General features: G+C 36.3%; 1 protein-coding gene across 1 annotated transcript in view; it reads left to right on the forward strand.

Annotated features, from left to right (window-relative positions):
- Positions 1 to 19828, forward strand: part of Mad (mothers against decapentaplegic homolog 1) — a 41336-nt gene extending 21508 nt beyond the window's left edge. Inside the window, exons 6-8 of the mRNA XM_083122454.1 lie at positions 1810 to 2008; positions 5582 to 5822; positions 9595 to 19828. Coding sequence (XP_082978580.1) covers positions 1810 to 2008; positions 5582 to 5822; positions 9595 to 9754 — 600 coding nt within the window. The 3' untranslated portion in view covers positions 9755 to 19828. The remainder of the gene's footprint in view (positions 1 to 1809; positions 2009 to 5581; positions 5823 to 9594) is intronic.
- The last annotated feature ends 565 nt before the right edge of the window (positions 19829 to 20393 follow it).

The following is a 20393-nucleotide window of genomic DNA, read 5'->3' on the forward strand; positions in this document are numbered from 1 at the left end:
GAGAGGATCTTAACAGCTGGTCAACACATCAAGGACACCATCACATCACAAGTTACGAGAACAAATATCAGTAAAAACCTGCGTGCCTGCATTTGTAACGGAGGTGACCACTTTGAGCAAAACGTGTAATGTTCTTTAATGGTATTGTTCATTGATTCCATTCACATGAAGATGAATGAAGTATTATTTCTTGTACACAAGTATGAATGTTAGCAACTTTTGTACCTTATTGGATAGCAGACGACACAAGGAAGTAATTTGAGTAATTTGTACGCTTCGTGTCATACCATTTTTGTTTTTGATATGTTCCCAAGTAAACTATGAGTGCATTTTTTTATCATCACTTTTAAGTTTAGACCCACCCGTTACGTACATGTGATTGTTATTTGGGACAAACTTTTTTTCAACGAAACACTTTGTCGTGTATTTACACGCAGAGGTTAAATGATTCACACGAGGATGCAAAATAACAACAATTTAATACTAAACGTACAATAACCATTTATAAGATGGCTGAACACACATTTCTATCAATAACAACTTTACAAACAATTGAATATCGATTCAGATCCTCCCATTCATCTCCTTTAAACCCTTTCACATCTTGTGGCCATCCATTCTTGCAATAAGATTTCGTTAACTTAAGAATTTTATCTCGTTTACAATATGTCAAAATCGCCTGCTTTGTATTTGGCGTAAGCTTAACCTGGTACACAAATTCTTCTTGCCTAGGATCATCATCATGTACGTCACGAAGTGGCAACCTTGATAACATGTCTACAAGTTCAACCTTTTTAGTACATATTAGTTTATATGTGAAAGAAGCCAAAAATATGCACCACCTTTGAATGCGTGGCATCCAAAATTGAAGATCATGACATCACAACCACATGTATAACGTGCGGAAGCAAATATCGCCAACATATACACCACTTGATATTTTCATCCAAGTACTATGACATCCATATTTTTGCGGGAACCACAACACGTCTCTCTTCTTCTTCCTTGCACACCACATTCGACCCAAGAAACTCTACTGTTATTTTCCTCGTTAATTGAGCACTGTATACCTTAGTGTGTGTATCAAGGACCCCTTGATGCTTATTTAATGCATAAAGCCGAATATACGCTTTTATAACTGCATGGAGCGTAACGTGCTGTATATGTTTTATTATAATTTTTCATGGGCAAGTTACGGCATCCCGTAAAATCACCCTTTGCATAAGGCGACAACAAACCTTTTGGGGCTCAAACTTTAAAAAATATATATACTTCGATAGCCTCCGGTCATAACGAGACAGAGAAACTTGAACAATAATACAATTGATTATGACTTTAATTGTCAGACAGATTAGACTTAACTGGAGGAAATACATTTTAATAATGAAAAATGACCATTGCCATCTAGCGGTGTAATCCGATACTACTGGTAAGCAGTAATATCTACCTTCAGCATTGGCACGCCTTCCATCGTGAATTCTCTCCACTACGAGTAAGTATAACTTTATACGTGAACATTTAATTATCTTTCCCTGCACCCACATTCAAAATGATAGGATATTATGCCATATGACAATCCTTGTCATAACATGAATGAACTGTTTGTATTTTATTGAATAGGTAGAAAACTTTTTATACATGCCTGGACAATCATGTTAGCTCCCTTCCTGTTTGATGTCCTTTCAGATGACCCTGTGGAGGGATTGAAACTGAGTTTTTAATTTGTTTTTGTGCTGTTTTTAGCATAATTTGTAATTGTTTATGATGTAGAATAGGGGCATTTTCTTGAACGTGTGAATTCTATTTCAGGAACCCCCATATTGGGCAAGTATTGCATATTACGAGTTGAATTGTCGAGTTGGTGAAGTGTTCCATTGTCAGTCGCACTCCATTATTGTGGATGGTTTTACCAACCCAAGTAACAATTCTGATAGATTTTGCCTCGGACAACTCTCAAATGTTAATCGGAACTCGACAATTGAAAATACTAGGAGACACATAGGAAAAGGTAAGTGTGTCATGTTGGAAAATACACTGCTGTTTGTGAAAATTGCAACACCAAGAAGGATACATGTGATTGGAATGAAATTTATATCACAGATTAGGTACATGCCAATACACAAATGATTAGGATTACAGAACTGTACATGATGTCTGACCTTGAGAATTCAGTATGGTTTGAAGCCCACACATGCTGCAAACAGAGCCTCTACAGGTTGTGGCATGGAATCAAAGAGGGTCTGGATATGTTCCTGGGGAATCTCCCTCCACGCAGTTTGTATGCGAGTCCACAAAGCATCCACACTGGTTGCTGGAGGACCATCACGAACAAGTTGCCGACCAACCATATGCCAGACATGTTCGATGGGCGACATGTCAGGCGAACGTGTTGGCCAGGGAAGCAGTGGTAGCCGTCATTCTTCGAAGACTGCTTGCACATTCCTGTCCACATGTGGTCGAGCATTGTCCTGCTGAAATATGGCATGTGGAGTTGCCTGAAGGAGGGGCAGTACCTCAGGCTCTAAAACCTCCCTCATGTAGCGGTTGCTGTACAGATTGCCTTCAATACGTAGGAGGTGAGATCGCATGTTGTATCCAATGACACCCCTAACCATCACACTTGGCGTTTGTCCGCTATGCCGCTCAACAATGCAGGCTGCCAGATTGCGTTCACCACGGTAGCGTCTAACACGTATGCGGCCATCACTGTAGGACAAGTTGAAGTGGGACTCATCTTAAAACACTACATTTTGCCACTCAGCACGCCAGCGACGGCGTTTACGTGCCCATTGTAGTCTGAGGTGTTTGTGGTTTCTGGACAGTGAAAGCCGACGCAATGGCATGTGTGCCACCAGTCCAGCCTGCAGCAGACGGCGTTGAACGTGGTTGAACCGTCGACGCAGACAGGTCCACAGCCATTGCAGTGCTCCAACATCGAGCCAACACTGTGGACGAAACTGTACGGTCCGTTACCTACATGCGGACAAGATGGCGGTCATCCCGTGCTGTGGTCACATCGCGTGGTCCAGTACCTGTCCGTCGCTGCATACAACCCTCTTCTATCCACTGGTTCTACACATGCATCACTGTCGTAGCAGCATGCCCTGTACAAACCGAAATGTCACGGTATGACAAACCCGCTTCCCGGACACCGATCATTCTGCCCCGTTTGAACTCACTCACATGATGATATTGCACCCTTTGACGTCGACGAGGCATACCAGCACTTGCTTTCATGTTTCCACTTCGTTTGACGGCTCTTCACTGACTGAGCTTGGCGTAACACTGACCTTTCCGGTCACACAAGAGAGGGCGCTGCTGGGCCTACATGCACGCCATCTCTCTGCAATCCTAATCACTTATTGCTGGTACACTGTTCTACACATCCTCCGAGTTTGGATTTATTCGGGTCATTCTTTCTAGGTGTTGCAATTTTCACAAACAGCAGTGTTCATAATTTTTTCCGCATTAATATTTTGTTCTATTATATCATAGCTAGGGCTGAACTCATGCTGGTGTATCAGTATTGGCAGATTGCAGTAGTGTTGGAATTTAATCATTCTTCGGAATGTGAGTCTTTTGTGGAGTCTAAATATTCAGGAAATTATACAAAATGTATAATTTTCATTATTTTTGCAACAACGTTCTGGGGAGAATTGGAATTTGTGATCAAATAATTATCTTCCCTGCTGGGAGATGATGACAGTGTTTTAACAAATGTTTTTAGCTTTTTGATAAGAGCTGGTCTTTTCCACTGTCTTTGAGGATCTAATGCGTTGTGTTTGTCCTTTACAACCTTGCATTTTTAAACTGTGCCATTTTTGAGACTTGAACACAGTTCATTGTTAATCGTGTAGTGACCTTATCCAATGTTATTTCTCCCCAAAAGTTGCATTCTAATAAATAGATACAAGATAAGAGGTTTTCTCCGGATATCAACCAGGTGATTTCCAGATAGGCTTCCGAGCTTTCAAGAGCTAACATCACACTTATCTTCAGGGATTGAAGTGTGATGTTAGCTCTCAAAAGCTTGGAAGCCTATCCGGAAATCACCTGGTTTATATCCAGAGGAAACCTCATCATCATTCTCTGCCAGGAAAGCTTCAAGAATTACCATGTTTATGCGTGTATAATGTGCACCCTTGTTTTTGATGAGTTACAAAAGTTACAAAAAATTATATCTCTTATATAATTTGCAGTACAATCCAGTTTCAAGAAATGGCTTCCTTAGTTGTAGGTCGTAAAGCTGTTGCTATGTGGACCAAGAGGAGAATATCCTGTTGTGTAAACAATAAGTCTCCAATCCATGCCACCTCCCCACTCTCCCTCCACTGTGTTTAACATCCCAAAGCTTTCACTCTTTAACCACCATATTTATTCTGTAATAGTAGAAAGCAAGATCAAAATGACATTACGGATTTGCAGTGTGCAGGAAGTTATTTTCTATTATTTCTTACCCACAAATACTGTTGATATGCATCCCATGTGACTGAAGGTGCATGCTCGAATTCTGCCCGAGTTGCACTGCTTTTCTTGGTGTTGCAGAACATTACAGTACATAGTGAAAAATCGTATGAAATGGCCTTAAATTGTTTTGCTCATTCCATCTTTACTTTTTCTAAAAGAACTTCAAAATATATACTTTTTCCGTGACTAATGTAACATTTATATGAGGCACATTCAGGACCTTCAAACTAGCAGTTAGCAGCACAAGATTTCTTCCATTAAGGGATTTACACACTCCATATATATATATTATTATTTGGTCAGTTTTCTTTCTTCAAAGCACCATAGAAATCCGAACGTTCCTTCATTTTGTGATGAACTTATTTCAACCGCATTTCACATTAGTGTCGTTATCTTGAATGGAATACTGTTGCCATATTCAGAAACTGCAGGATTTAAGCTTTACAACAATATATACCATGATAGGGTTCCGTAAACATGAAAAATCAATGCAAGTGTCCCAAAATCATGGAATGACCCCGTTTGGTTTCATGTTGGCTGTCTGAATTATTCTGTGCATAATACGTACCACAGTTTTTGGGAGCAAAAATTTAGGAAAAAAGTGCGCATTATACATGAGTAAATACGGTTTTTGAAATAGAAACTCCTGTACTTTTCTCTCTTTATTGTGTAAAAATGTAAAAATAACTCATGTACTAGTACTTTGTGTGAGAGTGAAACACATACCAGCCAGAATTTCAGCACAATGTCCAGGGGGGGTGGGACTATGAGTTTCATAAGTTTTTTTTTCCTTCTGCTTCTAATTACTAAGGTATACATGCTTTGATTTAGTAAGCCTGATTGATGCTGAACCAAATGATGCATCATTTGTACCTATATTATCATTACTTTCCTAGCTATAATTTTTATTTAGAACAGTGCACAGTTTCAAATTTTGCACCGAAAAGAGGCTGGGCATCGAGGCTAATAACAGAAAAAAGCCTGGGTGTTGAAAGTTTTTAACATTGATATTAAGGTATGATGGCAGTGGTAAAATTGGAATTAGCCATGCAGATGGGGGGGGAGGGGCAACAGAACTTGTAGAAATTACATTGCAGTGTTGAATTTTTTTCAGGAGTCCATCTGTACTATGTTGGAGGTGAAGTTTACGCAGAGTGTTTGTCAGATAGTGCCATCTTTGTCCAGTCAAGAAATTGCAACCACCACCATGGATTCCACCCCAGTACTGTGTGCAAAATACCACCTGGTTGCTCACTGAAGATCTTCAATAACCAGGAATTTGCGCAGTTGCTCTCGCAGAGTGTAAACCATGGATTTGAGGCAGTTTATGAACTTACGAAGATGTGCACTATACGGTTAGTAGTTCTTCCACTGTTCTTCTGTTTTATTATAACAACTGGAATGTTTTATTTCCAACTTATTTTATAAGAGTTCTAAATTAAGGACTGTTTAAAATACACTGCTGGACAAAAATACTGGACACTTGCATTTTTTGTGAAAGCGCATAAATTCTAATTCGAAGGCTAACTAAATGTTGCAGAAATTATTGGAAATAAGAAAACCTGAATATATTCAACAGAAAACAAATTAAAATTTATTGTTAATAAGTTAAATTAGAACAAAAACTAAAACAGAAAACTACAAGAAAAAAAAAAGAAGGAAATCTTAGCAATTTTTTATTTTTTTAAAATTTGTTAACTGGTACTGGTGGGGTATATAAGCTGTCTAGTAGCGGGTGTTACCTCCTCGGGCATCAATTACAGCTTGTAACCACCGTGACATACTTCGAATAAGGTTGGCAATCACTTCTTGGTCCAATTGCTCCTATTCTTCTTGAATAGCACGTCTTAGCTTTCAATTGTTTCTGGAACTATTATGCAGGTTCTGACATGTTGTTTCAGTTGATCCCAGACGTGCTCTATTGGATTTAGGTCTGGACTTTGTGGTGGCCATTTTATTTGCGTAATCCCAACTTCGTCCAGGTACTCCGTGACTATACGCAATGTGAGGACTGGCATTGGTATGCATAAAAACAAAGTTCGGGCCTATGAATGGTGCATATTGTACTACATGATCTGCCAAACATTCTGTAATATACCTGTGAGCTGTCATTGCCCTATTCTCTACAAGAACCAACTCTATACGTCCTTGTAAAGAGATACTTCTCCAGACCATGACTCCGCCACCTCCAATGGGTGTTATTTCAACGAAGCAACATTGCGCATAACACTCATTATTTCTTCTATACACATGTTCATGCCCGTCTGATGAACATAGGTTGAATTTTGAATCATCGGAGAATAAAACCTTTTCGCACTGCTCCACATTCCAATGTAAGTGTTGTGTAGCAAATTCTAGTCTTCGCTTCTGGTGACGTGCTAACAACCTAGGACCTGATGGGTAGTGCCAACATGATCAAGAAATCAAAAAAAAAAACCTCCGCAATGCCCACCCCCACCCCCTCCTTGAGGTTGCGCCACTGTCCAAGATGTTTATCCTCGTTTGGTAATGTGGAAAGCAGTGAGTGTTTAAGTAATAATGCACTAATTCGATTCATCTTCACTCACTAAACTATCTTTATACACTACAGGACACTTCACTAAAAACGCAACAATTACAAGAGGAAGGGAAAAACAAATCCTCTCACCTTCTCCTCTCCCATGCACACATATTCCAACTGGATGTCGAAAATATCCTAGACATTTGTTGTAAAAATATGTCAAAGGAAACTCGCATCACCATAGGATTTTTTTACTTTAGTAAAACAAAAGTAGATAGTACCTAGTAGATAGTAGATAGCACGAATTTCTTCCCCAACAGGTCTTACAAATCCATCATATTTAGCAACTAATCTCTGAAGGTGGCAACTGTGTCAACACTGCGAAAGTTCCCTTGCCGTGCCAGGCAAAAACGGGCACGACTGCTGTCTTATGGGCTAACCCCACCTCCTGCCACCTTGTTCGCGGCTCATGGTGGAAATGTTCCTCGCTGAGACTTCTTCAACCCTTTGCACGTGTCTCAACTTGTTAAGGCCATTTCGTGGGCAGCACGGACCGGTGCCTCACAAGGGTACAAAACAGCTGGTGATGCAGTGAGGTGGTTGAGGCGGTCGTCATGTCAGCTTGACCGATTGCAAGATTCAAATGTCCTTGTCTGTAAACTATCAATGTACGAGGTGTATTTTTTAAGTAAGTACCGTTTTGATATGTACAAAAAACAAGTAAACTTTTTGTAACAATTTTATTGTTACATGAAAGACCACACTTTTATTTACTTTTCCACATAATTGCCACCAATATTAAGGCACTTATCATATTGAACAACAAGCTTTTGTATTCCGTCGTCATAGAAGTTTGCCGCTTGAGTTGACAGCCACTGCAACATGGCCGTTTTGAGGCTATCGTCTGCTTAAACTTCACTTTCTTGAGTGATGTTGAATGCTGCCATTCCATGGATTGTTGTTTTGTTTTGGGTGTAACGTAGGCCACCCATGTTTCATCGCCTGTGACAATTTGGCTTAAGTACGCGTCACCTTCAGCTTCATAACGCACAAGTAAATGTTTGCTTTTGTGCGCTCAGTTAACATTTTTGGTACCTATCATGAGCACAGTTTTCAATAGTTTAAGCATTCGGTAACAATTTCGTAGATAACACTTCTTGAAACTTCAGGGAACTCCTCTGATAACGAAGAAATCGTGAAGCATCTGTTCTCTTTCACTTTTTCGTCGACTTTCTGCACCAAATCGACAGTGATCACTGAGGGTCGCCCACTCCTTTCCTAGTCATTAACATCCTTTCGGCCATCTTTGAAAGCTCTTACCCATTTGCGTACCATTCCATTACTCATAATGTTTTGTCCGTAACTTCACAATTCTGATGGTGAATTTCAACTGCTTTCACGCCTTTAGCACTAAGAAAACGAATAACAGCGCATATTTCACAATCGGCGGAGGCATTTTAAATACGCAAAAGCAAATGTTTACACAATCGATTGTTGCCGCAATGGCGTCTGTGGCTTGCCAATAGATGTAGGTACACAGTGTGCATGCACGGGACACCGACCACAACGCTGCAGCGGCGGAATTTCAAAACGGTACTTACTTTAAAAATATGCCTCGTATTAATTTAACAATACTTGGGGTATGCGTTTCTTCTGAGGGTAGTGCCATGGCATGGCAGCTCTCCCCCTTGAGCCGCCGCTGGCGCACACTACGAACATCATCACGAAGAGCTACTGCTTTTACTACCTCTTCACGTTCAAGTTTCAAGCTAGCAAACTTACAATACACTTGCAAGAAAAACACCAGCAATGACAATGTCAGTAATATCTGTTACTGTGGTTACTATGAACCAAAATTCATGTCTCTAGACATTAAACAAAATAACATCAACAGGAATTGAAAATCAATAAATTAGAACAAAATTGCATGAAATTGATTTTGAGCCTACTAGGTGTTCCAAATAAGTAAATACGAGTAAATAAATTAGGGATGGGCCGATATGAAATTTTGGCCGATACCGATATAAAATTTACCGATACCGATCCGATATAAAATTAGAAATGGTCCTTGAAGAACCTGAAAGGTTCATTGCCCTCCATAATAAATGTGTGTTTCAAGGCAACTGCAGTGCAAAAGAAGTTGCATATTTAGACATTTACTTTTTAGAAAGTAAGGCATGGATATTATCCATAAAAATTACAACAAAATGGCAGAATTTTGCACTAAATTATCAGATATTGATCAATATATCGGATCGGTAAAATAATCGGTAATTCTACCGATACACCGATATGCCTATATCGGCCAATACCGATAGAGTACCGATTAATCGGTTCCATCCCTAAAATAAATAATAAACGGAAAAAGTATGGAAAATGTTCAATAATGAATGTTCAATTGTTCAATACTTAACTTGGAGTGTAGTTCATAAGTAGCAATTGAGATGTCAAATATTAAGGTGTCTGTTTTTTTTTGTCCAGCAGTATATATAACCAGGTATCTACTAACCAGGAATTCTTGTAATTGTGCATGAATTTCGTTCTCAGACATGAAAATTTTGTAGCACCTAGTTATGTTAGGTATTTTATTGGTTTCATCGCTGTAATTGCTTATGTATTCATTTCAGGATGTCATTCGTCAAAGGGTGGGGAGCAGAATACCACAGACAAGACGTCACAAGCACGCCATGCTGGATAGAAATCCATCTTCATGGTCCACTACAGTGGCTGGATAAAGTTCTTACTCAGATGGGCTCACCGCATAATCCTATTTCGTCAGTCTCTTGAGGAACTCCATCAAGATTAGCCCTTTCTCAGCCTGGATGACAGGACTTTGTCTAGAATTGCACATCGAGAGAAGAGAGCGGTGATCTCTTTATTTTTAAGCACTTCTATTAAGTGATTAGTCCTTTAATTTCTTTTCTTTTTTTATATATAATTTATATATTGTGCAAGCGACTTCTAAATTACTGCGCATGTTGAGATAAGCTTTGTGAAAACAGGATAAATGGTTCTTGTAATGTAACGTTGAGCTGAAATAAGAGGAACACATTTGCTTATGTTGTTTCTGGTGAAACACGATGGTGGCTGCTGTTGAGACACAGCTGTGGATACCTAAGCAAATCTTTTTTTCCTTCTCTAGCTTACATACGCAGAAAAAAACGTGCAATCGTGTGGAGTGTGTGGTAATGTGTACAGGATATGTGTGTGTGTGAAAGGAAACCAGAGTAAATTGTAGGAGCTTTTGCAATTTTTGTTGAGAAGAATGTTTTAGTGTAGTTTGTAGCCAGAGTAACAATAGAGAGACATTCAGAAGTGCTGATTTTTTGTTATGTGCATTTGTTTTTCAAAGACTGGATTATTATTCATTTTTAGTGACTGTGAATATTGTTGAGAGATTGTTTTTATGAAACGGTAGTTTATTTCTACTTTTAAATGAACATTATTAGAGTTTAAGCGTGTGACCATTGTAGCTCTCAGTTCTCCGCTAAAACCTGAAATGAATTGTTATAGCAAGTGACATTACAGAACAGGCATTTTTGCCTGCTTATTGCCCCTTTTTCTTTCATTGCTTTTCATCAGCTATACACATTTGCTTTCCCCTCTTACCCTTTTTTGGGCTGTTTTCTTCTGTTAATTTGTTGCACAGTGCTTTAAGGTCACTCCATATGTTTACACTTAAGGGGTAATATGATACAAAGGGGGGGAACTCAATATCAACACATTTTGTAACAGAGTGAATATTTTATATAATATAATTTTTAATCAATATTGATTTATCACAAGATTTCTGTACTCACATACCCTGCAACTGCCCAGAGTATATTTCCATATACCGTTGCAACCTGGTGCAGAAATACATACTAAGGGACTTGGAAAGGTTGTGATCATTTTGCAAACTGCCAAAAAATAGAAAGTAATTGTGATTGTATCACCATGTCTCTGGCTGATTAAAGAACACACTTATCACATCACTGCTACAATCTGTTGAGGATTAAAATTATCGTTTTGCATATCCAGAGAGTGAAACAAAAAAGGTCATATTTATGCATGAAGTCCATATGAAATAGTTACACATAAATTCAGAAACCACATTACTGGTTTGTATTATATATTATCAATCAGCCTCCATACATAGTATGTCTGTAACTGTAGTAGCAACAATTTGATTTAAATAAGGTAAAAACCTGTATTCAAAAGTAAAAAAAGAAAGTTTCTGAGGTACTAAGGATTGCTTTGACAAAATAGTAAGAATAAGAAACAAAATACAGTGGAACCCCAATTCCATGTTCCCTGATTTTACATTTTACCTGTATACCTTGGCAAATGTGAAATCAAGGTCCTACTGTATTGAGGGAGCAATGGCATTGAGATCTGCTTCATCACTAAAATATTCTGTTAACAATCAGTAACATGAAAGATGAAAATTCAAGTGACAGGGAAGTGTATATCTATATATATATATATCCACTTTTTTTACAATAGTGAACATATCATTCTTTCCCTCTGATCCTTTATTGAAGTAAAGTTCCATGATTATTTATGAGTACTTATTAGTACAAAATGTGTCTGATTCAATTGAAATCATCTTGATTTCGATTACAACAATGGTGACAGTTATATCATGCAGTTGTGACTATCATTATTTTGACCTTTTTTTCTGTGATTTTTTACTTCAATAATGGTAATTGGCAGCAGCACTTGTGAAAACTTTTATCATGTTTTACATGAGAAAAGAAGCAAGCTGGAAATTATAGTTTTGAAAGCTAGTTGGCAAATTAACAGTTTTACTGGTCTGATTTTTTTGATTGATCATGTTGAAATTAATCATGTTTTCACAAAGTAAAAGCTGAGTTTTACAAAACAATTTAAAAAAAATGTATTTATGATTCACCTTAATGAGCATTTTAATACATGCTGGGATATTCAATTCAACTACATGAAATTCAGATGTCTTCATTCATAGTTCTTGAGGTTCAATACCTGGACCTTTGTAACATGGCTTCACCTTTTTTGATAATTTTTTTTCTTGTCTTTCACTCTGAGTACACATTTGTGGAACACACTGCACTTTAGTTAGACTGAATTTCAAACGCAGTGTGTGTAATTGTAGCTGATGATATCAGTCTGGTAAAACAAGAAGAGATGACAGACACCCTGTGTATCTTAATCCCACCTGTTAGATTTCGACACCTTTTTGATTAGCAGGTCCCACACCATTTATTTAAACTTTTTACCACGGATGTTGATCTCAATTATTGTAATAATTAGGGCTGAACCAATACCAATACTCCTTTTAAAATTAGAGTATTTAAATTATAATTATACTCTAAAAATATTAATATACAATTTTTCAGTTGCAATTAGTATATGATATATACTTTGGCATTAGTATTCAATAAATTACATAAGAGATAACGAAAATATTAAAATTCTCATCTTTTAAGTATGAGATTCGCTTTTACCACAATTTTGGTGCAAAATGAAATGAAATTTCAGGATAATTCTACTCTGTACACAAGATACCCAAACTCCAAAAAGTACTGCCAGCACTAATGATCAAATTTGAACTGATACTTTCCTGCCAATACAACTCTAGTAATAATATGAATAGGAAAGTAGAATTACTACAGTTCCTTGGCTGTACATAATTGAACAGGGAGGGTAATACGTACATATTTTTTATGTTATACACATCTTCCCCACACTCCTAAATGCAATATTCTTGTTTGTGCAAAGACAGGTTTCAGACTGTTCCTATGGCAAAATGTAGATTTCGTTAATTTTAGATAATGCAGTGAACATTCATTATGTAACATATTCCACTGATCTATACTTATGAAAGATCCTGTGTTCCACTTTCAAGCTAGATAAATACTTGCCTCAGAATTTTCCTAAAACTATTTCTTTTGCACAACTGCAATATTCAAAATGTAAGTTGCACCAAAATAGTTCGTATTGTAAAGCCTCCATTTTTTTTTAAAAAAAAAAAGAGATTTGATTTTCATCCATACCTCCTTACTACGAGGGTCATATCAAAAGTAATGAGCAACAATTTTTTCATAAATTATCATGATGTATTATTGAAAAACCAAGTAGATGACCTTAATTTTTTTTATTTACTTTTCCAAATAATCTCCACTTCTTTGTACATATTTTCCCACCATTCTGGAAATCAGATCAAGCCTACCGAAGACACTGACACACTTCTTTCTGAATTGCATCCATTGTATCATACCGTTGGCCTCACATCTGATCCTTCACAAATCCGAACAGATGGTAACCTGATGGTGCTAGATCTGGAATGTAGGAGGAGTGTTTTGTCAATTTCTTCTGATGTGAAGGGAGCTGAGTGGGGCCGATCAGTGTCATGCTGGAGGATGATCTTCCTTCCAAGGCTTGATTGGGCAATGCGCAATGGAGATTGTACAGTGTCTGGACATAATGAGCATCATTAATTGTTTGCCCAGGTTCAAGGAAATCTCCCCAACCCTTTCCTTGTTCCATTCAGATGCTGTTCGAGTGTGACCATTACAACCACCACTGATCTTGGATGCTCATGTTCCCATCTTTAAAATGTTTTACACATCTTCTACTAATAGTACCCATGCACAAATTTCTGTAGGCACACTGAAGTCTGGTGAATTTCTGCAGCAGTATTCCTCTTAACGAGAAATTCAATAAATTCACTGACAAAACTAAATATAGTTGTATGCCATGTTAAGAGTAATACTGGTCATGTGATGAAAGTTACTGCTGTCTTATGAAACTCAAGGATACACAACAGATGGCACCACCTACTACACAATCCTCATTCTTCTGTTACAGATTTGCCCGAAAAAAACTAAATGCTCTGCTTTTAATATGACCCTTGTAAAGTGTCAGACCAGTAATTATATTGACAGAAATCCCAGCTATGTTTCAACAAATATTTTTTTTCCCCAAAATTGGAATAGTTCTTTTTATCTGCACTATTTATTTCTTGTGTTCTTGAAAGGTTATCATCTATGACAAATTTAGGGCCAAATTTGGTGTCTCTTCACTAGAAAACCATAAAAACAAAACTTGTTACTTTTTGCCTATGCTTTTGTGTAACATTAAATTCCTGGCAATGTTTGTGTACATACCACTTCTAGAATCTTATTGTGCCAAAATATACACCTGTCAATCATATATTTCAGCTGCAACAGTAATAGCCTTGAAATTTATGTACAGTAGATGTTTTCCGAGCACACTTAAGTATAATTAATATGGACAAAGCAATGGTAAAAAATGTATGTTTTTAAAGTATCTGAATTAGAAAATATTGTTTCTTAATTTTTGTATGTCGATTGCATTCACGATAAGGATGTGAATGCCTTAATTTTTTATTAGACTAGCTAATATACTCTGAAGATATCCAACAAGTAACAGGACAAATGTCAATTTTTTTAAAACTCTGGACTGTGACTTTTTTAAAAGTTCCAGTAGAAATGCTATGTGTAATTATTCAATAAATGTACTCTCTGTGGGCTCTTGCATTAGTTCAACAGTGAACTATGGACTCATGTTTTGAAGAAAGGAAAAAAAAAAAAAGATGGTGTATATGCTCAATCAAGTAACTGCATTTTATACTTCAGTAATAAAACACTAAGTTTATATGCACATTTAATACAACCATGCAAGCTAAAAAAAATTTTGTTATATTTGTCAATATAAATGTTCGATATCCTGTGTGATAATGTGGAATATGTTGAGCTGTAATTTATTCAATTTTGAAAAAGATAAAGAAAAGTATGCTACTGCAATTACTGTTTGTAATAAGAGAGTGTGGGCATACGTAGTTGCAAACTATTTTATATTGAATTATAGTCATAGAAGAGATCTCAACACATTTGGTATCTAGTTCCTTTCATTTGCTGAACTTAAAAATATTGTGGCCTAAATTTGGTGCATGCATTATACACTTAATTGTCTGTGAGATGTTTCCTATTTTAAATTTCAAGAATATTAAAGAAGGCAAGCCTTATGTAAACATGATGTTATACAGTATATAAAAGAAACTGCATTTGTCTTTTGTGAATGAAAGATTTTTCTTCAAACACAAGTACTGTTAATTCTGTGTCACTTTTTGGATAAATTACTTGATTTGCTTATCGGTTTCAGTGACTCACTTTGAATTATATATATTTGAGTAAGCATGAATTTAAAGAAAGAAACATTTTTTGTTCTGCATTGTGATGGTTATGATCTGTTCTTTTTTGGTATTTTTTTCTTGTATACGCAAAGGAGAGTGCTTATATGCCTGTAATTTTGCAAATGAAGCTACAACTAGGGCCGACCTATTTTAACCTATACCCATATTCAGCGATACCATTGCTTGAATATTCTATCAACTAGAAGTTGTTTGAAATATTGAGTAATATCAGTGGTTTTGGTGTTCCCAATGGTTAATTGATGATGGTGTTCGTATTCAAAACCCAAGCATTGATACTAATTTCAAAATTCCACCTGAACAAAAATTCTTACTCGGAAACAATGTGCTAGTATAACCCATTTTTTGAGTATGTGGTATGCCATATGTCAGAAAGTATTAATGTTCTCGCTCTTGTTCTAAATTCACTCTTGTTTAGCATCATAATAGCAAACAGCAATTCTCCTCAATCCGTTTGTATTCTAACCTGCTTCTGCCAACTTTGTAACTGAGTACATTAAGTAGTTGACTTTTGATGTGGCCACTGAAGTTCCCAGGTTCAAGTCCAAAACCAGACATGAGTGTTCTTTGTGCATGTTTCATCAATTTTATCTAATCATCACTCATTCCCGTCGTTGTGATTAATCGTGAGAAAGAATATGCTAAATAATACAAATTGATCCTGCTTTCAGTGTGAATTCAGTGCCGAAAAATAACGCAAGTATCTTTCAGAAACAATTTATGAAATAATTTTGTGTTATATGTAATGGTAAATGAAAAAACATACATTGCATTGTTGTCTGTTGCTTTAATGTGATTTACTTGTAAGTAATTATATGCAAAATAACCTTAGCCCAAATTTATCTGCACAATTGGCCTTTCTGATATCAGATTACCAGTCTGGTGCTTTGTGACTTCGGTATAAAAATTATTTCCTCTTCCATTCTTGTTAGCTTTCAGAACCTAAGATCCTCCCTAATGTTCACTTTTACAGTAAACAATTACACACTGTGTAAAAACTGATAGTCATGAACAAAGGAGCTCAAAGTTAGAAACTCAGTAAGCAGACAAGCTTTACAGACACCTAACACATATTATGTCCATTACTTTTGGACAATTATAAAAGATCTGGAAATATGAACTACATTTGTACACTCCACTTCTGTATCGGACTGTATGCTTGTCGGATTTTTTATGTACAATGTGTATCGTTGTCAGATTGTCTTACATCCTTTTTTAAATTAGATATTCAATGGTAATTACAGCAAGTGAAATAATCGTGTTCAATATGTTGATTTTCATGAAAGTACAGTAGTATTGTACTGAGCAGTACTGTAGCTCCACAAAACTGTTTTTAACATTTAATGCAGTGTTGCCTTTTTTTATGGATATTGAATAAGTATATTTTTCCTGTTCTGTGAACTTGTAAGTTATAAATTTAATGTATAATAATTTAACAACGTCCGTCCTTTTTAAGCTTTTTTAAGATGTGCATGTGTCAATTTTCAGTTCAATTCACTATACTTTATTGCTGGGAAAGGTTCAGCTATAGCTGCTCCACCACTCCATGTGGAAACAGATACCTTGTTTCAGAGCTTACCTTGAACAGTATTTGGTAGATATTGGGCACATTTAAACAAAATGCACAAATTGAATGAAAGTAACTGGCCTTGGTGAAACTGGTTATTTTACCAACTTCAGGTACACTATGGGCAAAAGTGGGACTGTTTTGTTTATGGAAAGTTCCCACGTGGTGTTCATATGATGGCAAATTGAAGAAAACTTATGTTCCATTACTGTCTATTCCTTTAATGTGGCTTATTTGTAAAATGCAGAATAATCTTGCATACAGTCCAATGGTCTCTGGTAGAAACTAACGCTATTAAAAGCTTTGTTTTTAAAAAATAAGACAATTTACAGACCCTTATATCACAGAAGTATCATGCACTTGCATTGTCTGCAAGTAGGTTCTAATTTTCATGCATCACACAAAAAGTGGCTTTACAAATTACATAAGCCATTAAACTTGTGTGACATCTATAATGCAACCCGTACTTTGATTGCCTTGTAACCTTGAAATTGACCAAAACATATTTTCTCTTATGCAGAAGTATGATTATAGTGACATGCTATCGTGAATCTTTAGAATGTGGAATTCCTAAATCACTTATTAGTATAAAGGCAGACCCAGAAAACTAATTCTTGAGTATTTCGGCAATTGAGTTACTGTCAGTTTCTTGGACATGTTAAAATATTGTCACATTGTAACCGCAGAAGTAATCAGATTTTGAGCATTTTTTCATAATGTGCAGTATACCATTGGTTGATGCTGAAAACATACATATATATATATCTATATTTGCGCACTTGACTATGATCTAATTATGTCCGTTATGAAATTCGTTAAGGATGATCCAGATTGTAATTATCCCTTAAAATGCTTAGTGTATGTCTGGAAGTTTCCTTGTAAATCTTTTTACATTATGCTTCTCCTTGGTTTCAAGTATTCCATCTGTCGTTGTTATACAGACAAAAATTGAAAGATAATGTTGAGATGCACCTGAAAGCAAGACTTGTGTTCCTGCAGAAAGAAACGTCTTTCTGGTTTAGGACTGCCAATATTCATTAGCAATTTTACGCAAACATTTTCTCCTTACCACAAGCAGAACAATTCCATAGGTGAACTTTTCTTGTAATTTTTTGCATTACAGTGCCTCTTAGTTTCCTGTTAATTGCATATATGGACTAAATAGTCATATTTGATAGTTAAAAGTGAATAGCATTGGTACAATTCATTATCCACTTTTCATTTCCTAGTCTACTTTAGGTCCAGTGATTATTATTATTTTTAAGGACAATTAATATTTAAGGGACCAACTTTTTCACTACAATTGAAAATTAGTTTCTGTGCATGTCAACTTTATTAAATGAAATTAAGAATGTGATTTTGTAAAGAGAAGATTATATCTTGTAATTGATTTTGCCTTTCAGCTTGCATTTTGTTTCCTAAAAAAATGCACTTGCCTTATTTTGAAGTGTTAATTATGTAATGCACTACAGAGAAGATCGTGGCATCATAGATGCATTGAACATATTATAACTGTTGTCAGTTTTACCACTGTTGTAACGGGTGATACAGAGATATTCACATTTGATTTGATACATGAAATGTCGTACAGCAAGTGTTGGAAATGTCCACCTTCTTCCTGAAGACAGGTCCGAACCCTTCGCACCATATTTGTTGACACCCTTCATGGGACATCAGGGCTAATGGAATTCATCTCTGGAGTAATGGCTCGCTTCAGGTCTTGTAGAGTACATGGGTTTGCTCGATATACACGTCCTTTGAAGAAACCCCAGAGAAAGAAGTCTGGTGACGATAAGTCAGAGGAACGAGGGAGCCACAGACCCTTTGAGGTCAAGCGATACATATTCTTCTTGTCAGCAAAACTCCCGGTTTCACGTTCGTGCCCCCCCCCCTCCCCCCAGACTGAGATGGTAGGTGGCGGCAGCGTGTTCACTCAATGTCAATGTGCTAAAGACAAATTATGTATCCCAATGTGTGCGATAAAAATGATCGCACTGTATATGCTTTGTTTAAAATTTGTATGTTTTGAATTTTAAGTATATTAAGTTACATAGTAGGTTACAAGTTACATAATCGTGGAAATGAATGTTGATGTGAAACAGACAATCCCAAATATGTATTCCGTATGAAGTAATGATATGCATTTTCTCTAGACTCGAAGTACTTATGCTTTTTATAACAGTTGGGTCGCAAATATTTGTTTTATTTTTCACATTTCTAAAATCATGATTGGAACAATATACAATTTATTTTAACTGTTCATAAATACAACAGACTATAATATTATTCTATGTCTGACAAACGCTGGTATTAGTTTTGCTGTGTAATTCAATGTTCTATGAACATGACACCAAACAAAATACTAATTAGTTTGTTCATAATGTCATTTAGTCTTAATGCTATCTGTGATAAGCACATGCCTGTTCTGTCGTAAGGAAGCTAACTCATTACGCAACTATGTTGTTACATTGTTTAGATTATAAGTTATTTTTTTGTACTGATACAATGTGTTCAGTGGAGTTGCCTTATTTCTGTTGCTGAAGCAATAGACTTCAATTGTTGCTATAAAAGTTGTTTTAGATAGAGTAAACCATGAAATAATGCCTGAAATTAATGGGACTGAAAGTACATTAACAACCCATTCACCAAATGTGTTGAGGTCTCAAGTCATCGAACTTGTCTATAAACCTTTTTTGGTTTGATGTAACAGGTTCTGTTTTGAAAAAAAGAAATAAGCAAGCAGAACATTTCTATGTGCTAATAGGGTGCTTAAAGTATATTTTTCTATGGTGGCATTGACAATGTTCTACTGCAAGACAGTTCGTAGCTGTTGAGGCTAGCCTCTTTTGTCTCGTGAGATGATGTAAATGTATAAAAAAAAAAAATCAGTGGATGGAAACACTGATATTTTTGTTTTATTATTAGATTTCTGCATAGTATCGATACATTCTTGTGCTTAAACTATTCTGTATTTCTTTGTAGCATTTACTAGATTCGGCCTGCAGTTTCTTGTTTCACGTCAAGCACACCTATAAAGTACCTGCAGCCTAATGCCTTTTTTTAATGAAAAAAATAAATGGAAATGTATGAAACAGTGTAATGTTTGCTTTTCTTTATGCTTCTCTATTGGTCCCCTGTATTGCATATTTTACATGGCACTCAGGATCTTATTTGAACATTAACCCATAAGTACTTTGTAGGGGTTAATTTGGCAGATGCATAAAATAACATTCATGACATTCAAGCTTGAGAAGTGGAGCAATGTACTGGATGCATTCTGACTGAATTTCTCAGATAAACTTTTTGACATTAAATATTGACAAAAATTGGGGTTTCAAATGTTTTATTCAGTGCTTCAGGTGGAGACGCTCCTTAAAGAGTTTACAGCAGGGTTGGCAAAATTTGTTAAGAAACAAAATGAAGCGTTAAATTTGTTTAAACTGTTTTAACAAGAACAAAAAAACATGTAAAGAAAACTTTTAAAACATAATGTCAGGAAGACTAGTTTTCTAAGAAGAATGATAAGAACTGTTTCGGGTTACAGGGTTACTGAGAAGTTTGTGGCTCGATCCAGAAGGAATGCAGTAGGAATTATGAAATTTCAATTACTCAACATACTCCTCTCAAAGCTCATTGCACTTTCTGGCATGTTGCTCCAACTTTTG

Source organism: Lepisma saccharinum, chromosome 5 (assembly GCF_977018435.1).
Source record: "Lepisma saccharinum chromosome 5, izLepSacc3.1, whole genome shotgun sequence".
NCBI lineage: Eukaryota > Metazoa > Arthropoda > Insecta > Zygentoma > Lepismatidae > Lepisma > Lepisma saccharinum.